The sequence below is a fragment of the Myodes glareolus genome, chromosome 2 (assembly GCF_982192425.1).
Source record: "Myodes glareolus chromosome 2, mMyoGla1.1, whole genome shotgun sequence".
NCBI lineage: Eukaryota > Metazoa > Chordata > Mammalia > Rodentia > Cricetidae > Myodes > Myodes glareolus.
Genome location: NC_142027.1, coordinates 95,534,398 through 95,548,466, shown reverse-complemented (window position 1 = coordinate 95,548,466; position 14,069 = coordinate 95,534,398). Strand labels below are relative to the sequence as shown.

The 14,069-nt window shown below is 40.3% G+C and overlaps 1 protein-coding gene across 7 annotated transcripts in view; it reads left to right on the top strand.

The window, feature by feature from the left end:
- Fgd4 (FYVE, RhoGEF and PH domain containing 4) overlaps window positions 1-14,069 on the top strand; it is a 168,207-nt gene that overhangs the window by 86,501 nt on the left and 67,637 nt on the right. For all 7 annotated transcript variants that reach the window (XR_015000405.2, XM_085684800.2, XM_048452431.3 and 4 more), the window contains exon 3: window positions 8,045-8,228. Coding sequence is in view for 6 of the 7 variants with exons in the window: in XM_085684800.2 (XP_085540926.2) it covers window positions 8,045-8,228 (184 nt within the window). In the remaining variant the exon portion in view is untranslated. The remainder of the gene's footprint in view (window positions 1-8,044; window positions 8,229-14,069) is intronic.

The following is a 14,069-nucleotide window of genomic DNA, read 5'->3' as shown; positions in this document are numbered from 1 at the left end:
GAGAGAGCAGAACTCTCTGATCTGTTATTTGAACTGTTGACAATAACCTTGAAGGAATAGAAGTAAGTTCCAACTCTCTGACCTTTAATCAAGATAGAATGGACCTGTACCTATGGGCACTGTCACTTCCATTAATGATGATAAGAATGTTACTTTCCTTGTTGTATAAGGACAACCTCCACAGGGGAAAAAGGGACAAGGTCAAGATATTTCTCTAATGCCTTTGTTCAAAGTAATCCTTATGACAAAGTGGGCATTATTTGGCAAGAATATTCTACTTATACTACCAGGGGCACATCACATGAAATTGCTGCTATTATAATTTTAAAATAGTAATAGTAAATAATTCCCTATTTTTAATGAAAGTTTTATACAATTAATTTTAATCATATTTTCCCTCCCCAAACTCCTTCTGTGTCTTCGCTATTTCCCTGCCCATCCCACTTTCCTTTCTTCCTCATAAACAAAACAGAAGAAAGCGTGGTGACACATACCTTTAATTCTAGTACTGGGGAGACAGATCTCTGAGTTCTAGGCCAGCCTGTTCTACAAGGTGAGTTCCAGGGCAGCCAGGGCTACACACAGAAACACTGTCTCAAAAAAACCAAAACAAAACATGCAGTAGGACAATGCTCTTGTACACTGTAAAGATTTGTAACTAATATTGGTTTGATAAAATGCTGATTGACCTATTAGCTCAAGCTTATTATTAATTAGTTCTTACAACTTAAATTATCCCATAATTCTTGTCTATGTTTAGCCATGTGACTTGGTACTCAGTAAGGCATTCTCATCCTGGTTCATCTGCATCTTGCTGGTGACTGACTCTCTGTCTTTCCTCTTCCCAAAATTCTCCATGTCTGGCTGCTGCCCTATATTTCCTGCCTGGCTACTGACCAATTAGCATTTTATTAAACCAAGTGGCAAATCTTTATAGAGTACAAGAGCATTTTCCCAGAGCAAAAACAAACAAAAAGAATGTTGTCCATGTAGTGGTGGCTCATACCTTTAATCTCAGCCCTTAGGAGGCCGAGGCATGGGCATCTCTGAGTTTCTGGCCAGCCTGGTCTATGGAAAGAGTTCACGACATTCATGTGAACAAAGAGAAACAAAACAAAACAAACAGAAAAACCAAGACAACAAACAAATCCACTAAAACAAACAAAAATAGCAAAACAAAACGAGCACACAAGTCCATAAAAACATGGAATCCATTTTGGGTTGGACAGCTATTCCTGGACAGCTATTCCTGGAGTGAGGTTAATACAGCCAGTGTCACTCCGTTGGAGAAAACTGATTTTCCCTTTCCCAGCAGGTATCATTTCAAATACCTTCTTGATTAAGAGAGGTACTTTGTGTCTACTTCCTCTTCTCCATACTAGGATTATATCTGATTTGAATACATTCAGATCCTTGCATGCTGTCACCATGGTCTCTGTGAATCTGTATGTCTGCAGTTCTGTTGTGTCTGGAAGATGCTGTTTCCTTGGGGTCATCTACCATCTCTGTCTCATAAGCTTTGTACCCCCTTTTCCACACAGATCCCTGAGCCTTGAAGAACAGGTTTTATAATGATGTCCCATTTAAGGCTGAGTGTTCCATAGGCTCTCAGTCTCTGTAGAGTGTCTGCTTGTGGGTCTCTGTGTTAATCACTCTTAGAAGAAACCTCTTTAATGATGTCTGAGAGGGGCACTGCTGTATAGATATAGAGATGTCATTAGGGACTCCTAATACTATTTTATTGCTATTATTCCTTTAGCGGATCAATAGTATTTGGTTTTACCCTAGGCTCATGAACTATCTTATCTTGGGTTCTTGAAAACTTTAGCAGTTTCAGCTATGGGTTCCATCTAATGAAATAGGCCTTAAATCCAATTTAAAAAAAAATAGCTGTGAAAGGAGAAAAAGCATGATCAGCATATATGAAAAAATTTTTCATTTTGAAAAAAAAAGTGGCTGGTTACTCCCACAACCTTGTGCCACTATTGCTTGAACATATCATACAGACAGGTCACTGTTGTAGTTCACAGTGTTTGTAACTGCATGCAATTGATGGTTACTTATCTTCTCCAGTAGCATGTAAAGTAGTACATTTTTTGTGTGTGTGTGTTCTTTGAGCACTATGAACACTAGCCATTAGAGATAAAGCCTATAGTTGGGCACCACCTCAAATATCCATGTTTAATAACATAAATAAGTGGTGTCTTCAGCAATATGGCCTTACTCTAAGTCTATGAAGAATAATCAACTGCCAATAGCCTTGCAAATAGCCTGTGATGTTTGGGGGTCTATGGGACCCTTTGATCAATAACACAGTAAGATAAAACCCATTCTTGGCACTAGAGGCTTAACTTGATGGCATGAGGTATCTAGTTGGAGCATTGTCTCACCTATTATATGGTGACTCCATTTAAATATATATGTATATATACATATTATAATATTAAAATTAAAGTTCACATATATGGTTTCTATGTGACTTTTCAAAAGTCCATTAGTATTAATTCTATCTTCCCAACACTCTCTAGTCAGAGACTGCTTGTTTGTTCCCAACCAGCCAGACCCAGAACAATCACACAGAAGCTATATTAATTACATACAACACTGTTCGGCCAATAGCTTAGGCATCTTTCTACCTAGCTCTTATATCTTAAATTAACCCATTTCTATTATTTTGTATTTTAACATGAGGCTCATGCTTTACCAGTAAGGTAAAGGTCTCCTTCGGCAGCTACATAGCGTCTCTTTGACTCTGCCTACTCTCTCTCTCTCTCTCTCTCTCTCTCTCTCTCTCTCTCTCTCTTTCTCTCTCCATCTCTGTTCAGATTTTCTGCCTGGCTTTACTCTGTTAATCCATTGGCTGAAAGCAGCTATTTTATTAACCAGTAGCAATAAAACATTCACAGCATACAGAGGGGAATCCCACAATATTTCCCCATACCCCTTCTTTATTCTGCCCTCCTACTTCCTGCCCCCATTTAATCCTTCTATTCTAGTCTCCATGTTTTCTCCATTTTATAACACTATATTCTGCTTCCCCTTCCCTGTCAGATCTTTTTCTCCCCACTGGTTCCTTATTAGCTGTTTGTGCTCCATGGTTATTCTGATCGAAACACACATATCCAAAGCTTAAAAGATAACATCAAGATCTAAGAGAAGCACACAGTATTTGTCTGTTTATTCTGGGTTACTTCACTCAGGATGGTTGTTTCTAGCCCCATCCATTTAGCATTTAGAATTTTACTTTTCTAAAGAGCTGAATAATATTTGATTGTGTGACTGGAAATTTCATTATCCAGTCATCAACTGATGAACATCTGGACTGTTTTCAGTTTGTGACTATTAGAAAAAGAGCAACAATGAACGTGGATGAGCAAGTATATCTGCAGTAGGATATAGAGTCCTTTGAGGATGTACCCAAGGCTGTTGTAACTGCATGTTGGGGTGGATCAGCTTTTTGAAGAATCTCTACGTGATTCACATAGCGGCCAGACCAGTTTGCATTCCCACCAAGTCCCCTTTCCCCACAGCCTCGCCATCATGTGCTGGCATTTGTTTTCTTGATCTTGGTCATTCTCACTGAGGTAAAATGAAATTTAAGAGTAGTTTTAATTTTAATTTCCTTAAGAACCAATGATGTTTGAAGTCACCGTAAGGAGAATGGGATCCCACAACGATAATTCCTCTAGAACTATGGCAACACCACTAAGCTAAAGAAAAACAGCACCTAAGGATTGGCTGTGGATAACAAACTCCTCAGAATAATTTCGAGGTGGCTATCTGAGATGATCCAGTGTGTTGTTCAGCTTCCATGAGTTCATCTACTTTCTGTTGTTGGTGATCAGCTAGAATACAGTTAGGGTACAGGGTGTTGTTTCAATTTTCTTTTATGGTTGAGATTGCTTTATGTCTTAACATAAAGACATAAACAGTTTTGGAGAAAGTTTGATGGGCTTTAGAGAAGAAAGTGTTGCTTTAGCCTTTGTATGGAATGTTCTGAAGATGTCTGTTAGGTGCCTTTGACTTATGATGTTATTCAGAGTTTCTCTATTTAATTTTTATCCATATTACCTGTCTATTGACAAGAATGGAGTATTGAATCTCCCACTATCACTGCGTGAGGGTCCATTGTGATTGAAATATTGTTTCTTTTATGAACTCGAGTATGCTTTAGTTTGGTTCATATATGTTTAGAATTGTAGTATCCCCTTAGTGAATTTTGTCTTTAATGAGTGTTAGTGCCCTTCCCTGTGTCTTCTGATTAGTCTTGGTTTGGTGTCGATTTTTGTCACACATTACAGGAACTATTCTTACTTACTTCTTTGGTCCATTTCTTGGACTACATTTTTCATCCTTTTACCCAAAGGTGATGTCTGTCCTTGGTGGTGAAGTACGTTTCTCAGGCACAGCAGAAAGACTGAACCTTTTCTAATCCAGTGTGCTTATCTGTGGCTTTTTAGTTAGGAATTAAGACCATTAGGTTGAGTTATTAATGAACACTGTATATAAATTTCCATAATTTTATTTTGGTGGTGTGAGGTTTTTCCTCCTCTTTTGATTAACTATTCTGATATTATTTGCTTTTTGTGTCCTGTTTGGTGTAGTTAACCTTCTCCAGACTGAAGATTTCTTTCATGTCTTTTGTAGAGCTGGATTGGTGGACAGAATTATTTACATTTGTTTCTATCTTATACTGATTTTTTTCTCTGGTGTGATTTATTGTTGACTGGCTATAGTAGTTTGGGCTGTCATCTGTGACCTTTCAGAGCTTGTAAAACATCTAGCTTTCAGAATCTCTATTGAAAATCCAGAGGTTCTATTAGTGGTCCTGCTATATTAATGGCAGGGTCCTCTCACCTCCAAGCTTTTAATATACTTTTTTTGTATATTTAGTGTTTTGGATATTGTGTCTCTTGAGGAATTTCTTTTATACTTCTGCCTGTTTGGTGTTCTGCATGTCTCTTGTACTTCTATAGGCATCTTTCTCTAGATTGGGCAAATTTTCTTCCATGATTTTGTTAAAAATATTTTCTGTGCCTTTGACCTGGGTTTCTTTTCTTTCCTCTATTTGAATTATTTGTATGTTTGTTCTTTTCATAGTGTTCTAGATTTCCTGGATGTTGTGTGCCTGGGTTTGTTTTAGAATTAACATTGTCTTGACTTAGCAGTCCATTTTTCTACCCTTTCTTTAAGACTTGAAATTCTTTCTTCCTTGTCTTTTCGTCTGCTGGTGATGTTTACTCTGAGCTGTTTGTCTGACTCCCTCAGATTTTTATTTTCGTTTTTATTTCAGTTTGGTTTTTCATTAATGAATCTGTTTCTTACTGAATTCTACTTTCATGTCTTGAATTTTTCATTATTTGTTTCATTCATCTGTTTATGTTTTTATGGTTTCATAAAGGTATTTATTCATCTTTGAATACATTCATTATTGTTATTTTCAAGCCTTTGTCTTGTACATCAGCTAAATTGCTTTCTCAGGGCTATTGTAATAGGGTTGCTGGCTTATGGAGGAAGTGTATTGTTTTGTGGTTTTTCACTGGGGTTGATGTATCTGGAGTTAAGCTATTTGAAGTGGTTCTTGCTGTAGATATCTGATATTGCGTTTGTGGGTTGGGTGTTCCATTCTTTGGTTGCTGTTGCCCACTTTGGGTCCTAGCCAAATGTTACAGCAGAGACATCCCTGATAGAGTGAGAGTCACAAATGAATGGTAGGTGTGGTGAAGGGGAAGAACTAGAGAGGTCCTTGCCTCTGGTCTATACCAAGAGGCTAAGTCCCAAAAGGATGACCGTGGGGCTGGAAGGAGGGGCTCAAGTGGTTGGGCAGCAGCAGGTCTAAGAGTAAGTCTGGAGAGCCTGGACTTGAGGGTGGGGAGGTGAATAGAGGTCATTTGTCTGAGTCCCAGCTAACTGTAACAGCTGCAGGTCCCTAAGCTGTTCTATGGGTTGATGGAGAATCATAAAGGCACGGAGGTAGGTTAGAAGGACTGGCTGTAAGGGGCAGAGCGGAAGAACCAAAGGTTCTCGGACTCTGTCCGGGTCCAAACCAACAGCTATTTTTCCATTTTGCATCCAAGGCAGACATTGCCAATTGACTCTACTTTCAATGTAATCTTGGATTTTCTCAAAATTTTAATAAAGTAACAACTAACTAAAGTTATTATGCTGAGCAAAAGTCAATGTGACTGATAATAAAATTTGCTTATGGAACGTTTGGTAGCTACGCAACACACCCATGTGCTAGGAAACTTTTGTTTGTATTGTTTCTTTTACATCAAGAGTTTTGAATGAAAACATGAAAGCCATGAATATGAAAAATATTAAAGAGACTTAGAGTAGTGAATGTGGGCAAGAAAGGGAGTCTTAGACATATAATTTGGAGGCATAAATGATTTTATAAAGGACAGTATTGTTAGAACGAAGGCATTTTCCCAGTGCAGCATTTCTTAACCTGTGGGTCTCAACCTTTGGTCAAGGCTTTTCACAGGGATCACATATTAGATATTATGCATATCAGATATTTACATTATACTATAATTCATAATAGTAGAAAAATTACACTTATAAAAATAAGAACAAAAATAAAAATAATTTTATGGTTGGGGGTCACCACAACGTGAGGAATTATGTTAGAGGCTCACAGCATTAGGAAGCTTGAGAACCAGTGCCCTAGTAGGTTGTATGTCTATGAGTGCAGTGCTTATATTCACATGCCTATGGCATTATTTCATGCTTAGTTCATGTTCATCATACATTTGAAAACTCATGCAATGTGAGTATTGAACAATGGTAACAACATAGAAACAGGAATGTATGTGAGTAAGCTAGTTTATGAAAACCTGATGTCAGTGACCCCAGAGGTTACAGGGAATTGTGAGGCCAAGTGTGGGTGCCGGGAACCAAACCCAGATCCTCTGTAAGAACAGCCAGTGCTGTTAACCACTTAGCCGGCTCTCCATTTCACTTCCACCATTTTATGAACTGTAGTTTTGAAAGCATTGTCTTTATAGAAAGCATACCAGTTTCTTTGATTCAGATCTCCTTATGTTCAGAGAGTTAGTCAGATTAATTGTTCTTCTTACAAGGCTCATTGTGATCCATTTTTGATCCCTATAATAAATTGATTACTGGAACAGATATGATGAAAGCTTGGCATGTTCTATCTTTTTATGTATAACTTTCTAAGGAATTCTGTTAATGCTAATATTTTATAAAATGGCCTGTTTCTATTTTGGGAGTGAAATGAAGTAAATGATTGATTGGTGATGTCGACTCAAGACAACTGTCTGATGCAGCAAACAGCTCCATTGGAGTCCTAATCTTGCTATTTTATTGACTGGGTTTACCATGGAGAATGGTAGCGACATGGGAGCGAGAGTCTGGATGTCAGCTGTGAGATCAGATAGGGTATGTTATCCTGGGCATCACCAGCCCTTCTGCTTCCAGAGGTGGAAGAGGCCAAAATGCCACTGGCCTCAGGCTATGAAGTTTAATGTGTAAAACTTATCTAGGAGCAAATGAGGGAAAGGCTTTTGTTATATAAGATGCTACACTGGGGAACAATACAATAAATAAGTAAAAGAAAAAATAAAAGTCAAAAGTTTACAAACAGAAAACTGCTGTTATATTATATTGCCATTGTTTTGTGTTACCTTGGTAACTGTGAGTGGGATAACTGCCATCACTCTATTACTGGAAAGTCTGCCTTGTAAAAACCAATGTATTTCTAGAACTTTGTTCTTAGTTTATCACCTTTTCTCGGGACAAATAACAGTCCACCACAGAGTTTAGAATACTGTAGTCTTATGTGGATTTCCAGGCATTATCAGAGCATATATTCCTATATAATTAAATGATTTCAGGGAGATCTGGAGAAATATCACAGACTAGATAAAGTTCTCCTTGGTTAGCTCAGTTCCAGCCTGACAGACTCCTTTACAATACTTTACTAATGCTGAAGAGTTTTGCACCCACCCAGGATACCAGAGTCTTCGCTGTTACAGAGCACAACGGTGAAACATTGAATGCTCTTCTTTCTCTACAGTGCCTCCAAAGCCATTACACCTGCAGAATTTACCTTCATCCCATACACCCCAAGTCCCCAGGCATAAAGCTTTACCGAGTGCAAAACCAAGGATGGAGGAAGCTAATCCAGCCCCTACGTCCTGTGCCTCAAAAGGGAAGCCTAGTAAGGTGTCAGACCTCATCAGTCACTTTGAAGGAGGCAGGTAAGAGTTACCGTGTAAGGGGGGGTGGGGGGAAAGATGGCCTTTGAAAGTCATAGTATCTTACTAAGTATCCAGTCTTTAACAAGTACATTTCAAAAATCAGTTCCATGATCCTGCATTAATGGTAGGCATTAACATTTATTGCCTGTGCCTGTGTCATTCTGAGTAACTGCTGTGGCCATGCTGCTGTCCACCCTTGGTAGTAAGGCCACCATGTCATCTCTGACTCCATTGTCCTCACTCTCTGAGGAGCTGCCTCCTGTGCATTCTTGCCTTCCTGGGCGCTTTCTAGTCTTTCTGACTCATTTCACTTAACAAGAGGCTACTATACCAGTTCGGTCTGCCGCTCTCTTCTTATTGCTATCTCATGATAAGAGAGATATCATTACTAAACACAAAACTCATGCTAAATACCCATTTCATTCTCAGAGAGAGAACTTTATATTCTTTAGTTATAATGTATGGGCAAAATGTGTTTTTCTCATAGAAGAATAAAAACCAGATCCATATAAGTTGCTTTTCTACTTGTACTGCCTAAATTGTTTTATTGTAGAATTGTTTTATGTCACTAGAAATCCAAACAGAATGTATATAATTTCACTTATACCCATGAAGGCAAATATTTTCACTCATTCAGGTATAATATTGAGATATGAGATATAATTTCCCATTACAATAAATCACTTTTTAAAAAAAATTACTATTTTATGTGTATGGATGTTTCATGTGGACTATTACATGAACTTTCAAGTTTTTTAATATATATACATATATATATATATATTAACATTATAGTCAGGAATATTTGAGGGATGTACTGGGAAGCATGAGCAAGCACAAAACTACAATGTCTTTCATTCAAAATTCAAAATGTAAGTAGAAGCCAGCTGGGGGCACAGGCCTATAAACACAACACTTGGGGCCGAAGGTGGGGTGTCCAGAGTTTGAGGAGAGCCTGGCCCCTATTGCAGAACTCTCTCAAAAACAAAACAAGAAACTAAAATGCAATGTATTTACAAGATATTATACTTAATATAATAGTTACAACTTCTGGAGAAAAGTGATTAAAAGTCTATCTTCGTTTTTCATTCTTGACCAGTTGTGGTATCTCCTATAAATCCTAAATACCTCTGAAGGGAATTTATAATGCTTTTGATAGCTAAAATTGTAGCAATATTTAAAGGAATGATTAAGTTCCTTTCAGTTTTCTTCTCAGAGTGGATTGATTCAAAAACAGAAGAGAGATCCTTCCAGTTACAGATTCCATAGCCACTAAAGTGGCTGTAGAATGTAAGGCGGTCTGGAGACTGAGCCTGGTGTAAAATCCCAGGGCGTGCAGAGACCTCAAAGGATTCAATATTCCGAAGGCTGAGGTCTCTAACTCTGATCAATTTTGTGTCCCATTCATTGTGTTGTTTGAATTTATCTCTCCAGGTAAAATGTGGACAGTTTCTATACTGTCTTAGGGAAGGGTGCATTGTCATTCATGGTCCTAAGCATATGTAGGATACCACATTCGTGTTTGGGCCAGGCTTCGCAGGAATTCTGCTTGTGGTGGAGTCCATTGCAAGTAACAACATTGGTCTGCTGCTATACAGGTGGAGCCAATGTCAGGCATTCAAATCCACTGGGGGAAAAAAACCAAAGGCTTAGACTAAATTCAAATTTATATTAAATGAATTTGTAATTACTGCTAGCAGAAGAATGGCAGCCTTAGAACCAAACAGTGAACCATTCAGAAGGGGGGTGAAGGTGAGGTTGTCAGGGACCAACCTTGACAAAAATACCTCTTGCCAGGGCTTGGGGATTAGAAGTATAGCAAAGAATATGAAGACGCAAATGAAAATAATAAAATGGAGAGACATAAAGGTAGTATTGGGTGGGAATTCTTCAGTGAATACTGAAAAATTGCCCACATTTAATTTCCAACTGCTGAAAATACCCCTGACCCCAAAAGGTAGGAGTAAGACAAAAGGCTGCATTAACATGATACAAAGAAATGAACGCGCCAATTCAAAGTTGCGGGCTACATTCATAGGTAAACATTCTGTTGCTAGAACAAAACAAGTCACCAAGTCATGCTCACGCCAGAGACCAAAACATTCTGTAGGCACACCACTCCCTGGGTAGGGTTCCAAGTTATCTCCATAAAGGGAACTGGAACTTAGTTGGATCCTTAGACTTTTGTTTGAGGTAGGAACACATCTACTTCTCTATTCCTGGAGCAAACGGTCTGGCAGTTAGCCACACCTGCTGACAATAATCTTGAGAAAGCAGATCTCCCTGATTTACAACTACCTGGGACCTTTGTCTGAGGTAGAAGCACAATAACTTTGAAAGAACTAGAAATAAGTCCCGGCTCTCTGACTTTGGTCCATGTGGAAATAGGCTCACATTTCAGGCCTCCGCGTGAGGTTTGAAGGCAGACGTCGAGAAGGTGTGCACTGTAACTCTCCGTGGACTCCACAGCAGGGCAGGAACCTTGTTTCACTTCCCTCAGTTGTTTCTTCCTTTCTCGCTGTATAGTAATAAGAAGACCATTTCCTCACTCTCCGTAGTGATAGCGAGCTGTACAGAAGCAAAGGCAGCTGTTAATACTCAGCCCATTATCCTACTATTTCTGTTTTTGAGACAGGGTTTCTCTGTGTAGCTCTGGTTGTCCCAGAACTCACTCTGTAGACTGGGCTGCCCTCGAACTCCCAGAGATCCACCTGCCTCTGCCTCCCAAGTACAGGGATTAAAGGTGGGCACCACCACCACTCCAGACTCCAGTATCCTATTCTTATCTCACCTGCAGGCCACTAGGATCCCTCAGGCATTCCAGAACCAAAGATCAACACACCATGTGCCCGGCTGCATGCTAAGTCTCTTTAGCCATCACATGGGTACATTATTCCTCAGGTGTAGAACACCTGAATGACATTTCTTGGCAGGTATAAACACAGTGCCATCAGGTTAGGGCTGGCTGTCGTGTCCCCACAGCAGGACAGCGGCCCTAAAAGGGTCTGCAGAGTAGGTTAATACTGAGTTGACCTTACTGCTGGCTAATGCCCACAAGCCTGCAAGCTGCTTTTCAGTTCTGATCCCTGTGAGGTGGCCCAGCAGGAGTAGCTCTTACCCTGCACACCTGAGCGCTCGCTCTCTCTCTCTCTCTCTCTCTCTCTCTCTCTCTCTCTCACACACACACACACACACACACACACACACCAGTAATAAATGCTTTTTAAAGGACCAGCTAGCGGAGTGTCGTACTTGGATGAAAGTAATGCCATTCTGTTAAGTAGAATGATTTGGAGCCAGTAGATGTTACTTTATTTTCTTTTTTGCTGGGGCTTTCTTTTTCTCACATTTTTCCTCCTCCTGGAGTTAAAAAAAATACTCTTTTTTAGTTTAGAAAAACTTCATGGTTTTAAAAATAACATTTCCCCACAGACAAGCACTGGGCTTTCCCAAACACACTGCATGGCTAACTTCACTCCCTACCCCCACCCCTACACACACCCACTTGCTGGGCTTCCACAGGCTCCAGAGTCTCCTGAGAACTAGTTTAACTACTGCTTTCCCCTCTCCAACTTATTGTTCCTGGTACAAATGTACTTTTGTGTAGGACCCCGCCTTCCTGTGGATACCCACACCCGATCCAGGCGCGCGCGCTTTCCTGAACTCGGGCCCACGAGAATGGACGATTGTCCTGAGGGTTTAAAACAGACACACACACAAGAGACCTGCTCACTTACCAAGAGTAAATGGCCACTTTATTAAACTCAAGTCAGGTATTTATACCAGTGGGCAAGGAGGATCAAAAGGGCAAGGCCTCCTCCCATCAGGAGCAGGAGAAGGAGATTAAAGGCCCCGGCGCCTCAGGCAGAATCAGCTGGGAGGGGCAGGCTATGGGCCCACTGCTAGAACCTTGATTACAGGTGGAATCACCATAACAAAGAGAGCCAAATTCTTCCTAAGCTATCCCCTCAAGCCAGTGCTAGTGCAGAATCTCCAGGGAGCTGGAGGTCACACGGCCCTGCCAATCGCCAGGAAGAAGGGAAAAAGACCATGGTACCTACAAGTCTCCCTTTAAATATATATATTAAATATGATGACTAGCAGCTGTCTTAGGCATGTCGGTCATTGGGTCAGATCTCTAAACCCGTCTACGGTAATGTGTTTAGGTCCAAACGCACACCTTGTCTTAGGCGAGACCGCCCCCCCCCCGTGCAATAAACCCGTCATTGCTTCACTAGTCATACATTGAATCCAGCCACATTTATGCTGAAAGATACTCCAAGGCGAACGCCTACTAGGGCCAGGCCATGGCGGACTTGAAGCCATTGGCCAGGTGAAGACGCTCCAGCATACGTACACATAAGCATACCTGGAAGAGACAGTGCTTGCACAATATCTGAAAAGTTGACTCAGAATAGAGCCCTTGAGTAGGGCTACAGCACCGGCAAATGGGACCCCTGGTATGACTAGTCAAACTAAATTAGAACCAATTAGTAATTTTGTATTTTGGGGTCCGAGAAAAAGCAGCAAAATCTTAACCTGCGACCAGCAGAGGTCAAAATCCACACCCAGTTGTAAAGATTAACTACAGTGTACGATTGTGAATTTAAATTACTTGATAGTTATGGTAATTTTGTCTATCTGGCAAGGTTTTAGCCTTGAGCACCCAACACTGCAAACAGGGCAGGGGAGGTAGCTGTTTTTCCCTCAGGGGGTCAAGCAGCCTTGGCTGAAAGGGACAGATCAAGGCAGAGCAAGACAGAAAGCTGGGAAAGGGGTAAAATCAGGCGCTGGATCATCTCTCAGGAATCTGCCAACTTCGCCGCCACCTCCGCCACCGTGTCCGTGGGATCTCTTGATCTTGCCTCGTCCTCAGGTCTCTGAGTAGAGGAATCCACGGTCTGCATCAGACGTTTAGGGACGGGGTGCTTTGCATCCTGTGGAAACACAAACTGCTCCTCTTCCCCAAATCAAAACCCGGTCCGGATCTTGTATATTAGTACATAACCTGGACCATGTCAGATGCTAGCTGAGGCAAATCCTGCCTGCATGCGCCATTGAAACTGGCTCCCCTCGTCGGTCTCTGGGAGTGATGTGCTTAGCTGTTTAGGATCTAAACTACAACCAAGCAGGCCTTGGACACATAGAGATCTGTAGGTCTCCATCTCCAAGGAGCAAATTTTATTGGCCTGTGCCACTGCAACCGGCCTAAATATTGGGCTGAATTAGCCAACCTCAAAACATCATTTTTTATTGGCCTGTACCATCATAGCAGGTTTTAAATTGGGCTGAATTGAATGGCCAGCCCCAAAACATCTTTTAGAATCAGTTCTACCTGGAACTTTTTCAGGGGCAGAAAATAATTATCTGATCCAGTACGTGAGCACTTACATAACTAGACAGAATTATTAAAATTATTACCTTTATGGGGGCACATTGCCTCCCGCCAACATTAGAGAAATAATTAATAGGATCGACATATCTGGCTACAGATTTGGAAATCTTTTGTCAGTCATCAATCCATATAAAAAACATTAGGACTCCATAAATTAGTCCTCCAAAGAGCAATTAATACAATAAAAATATATACAACAAACCTAAACTGAAAACTCTTAATGGACAAACTTAAAATGACTGAAAGACATTTGAAAAATCCTCAAATGTGACATCTTTAATCATTGGAGAAGTATGAATCAAAATAACTCTTGACTCTATCTTATCCCTTAAACATGATTAAGATCAAATACTGCTCATAACTTTTATTTAAGAGAAACTCCTCCACCACTGGTGGAAATGCAAACTGGCACAGTTTGGATTTTTAGAAAATTAGGCAACAAACCA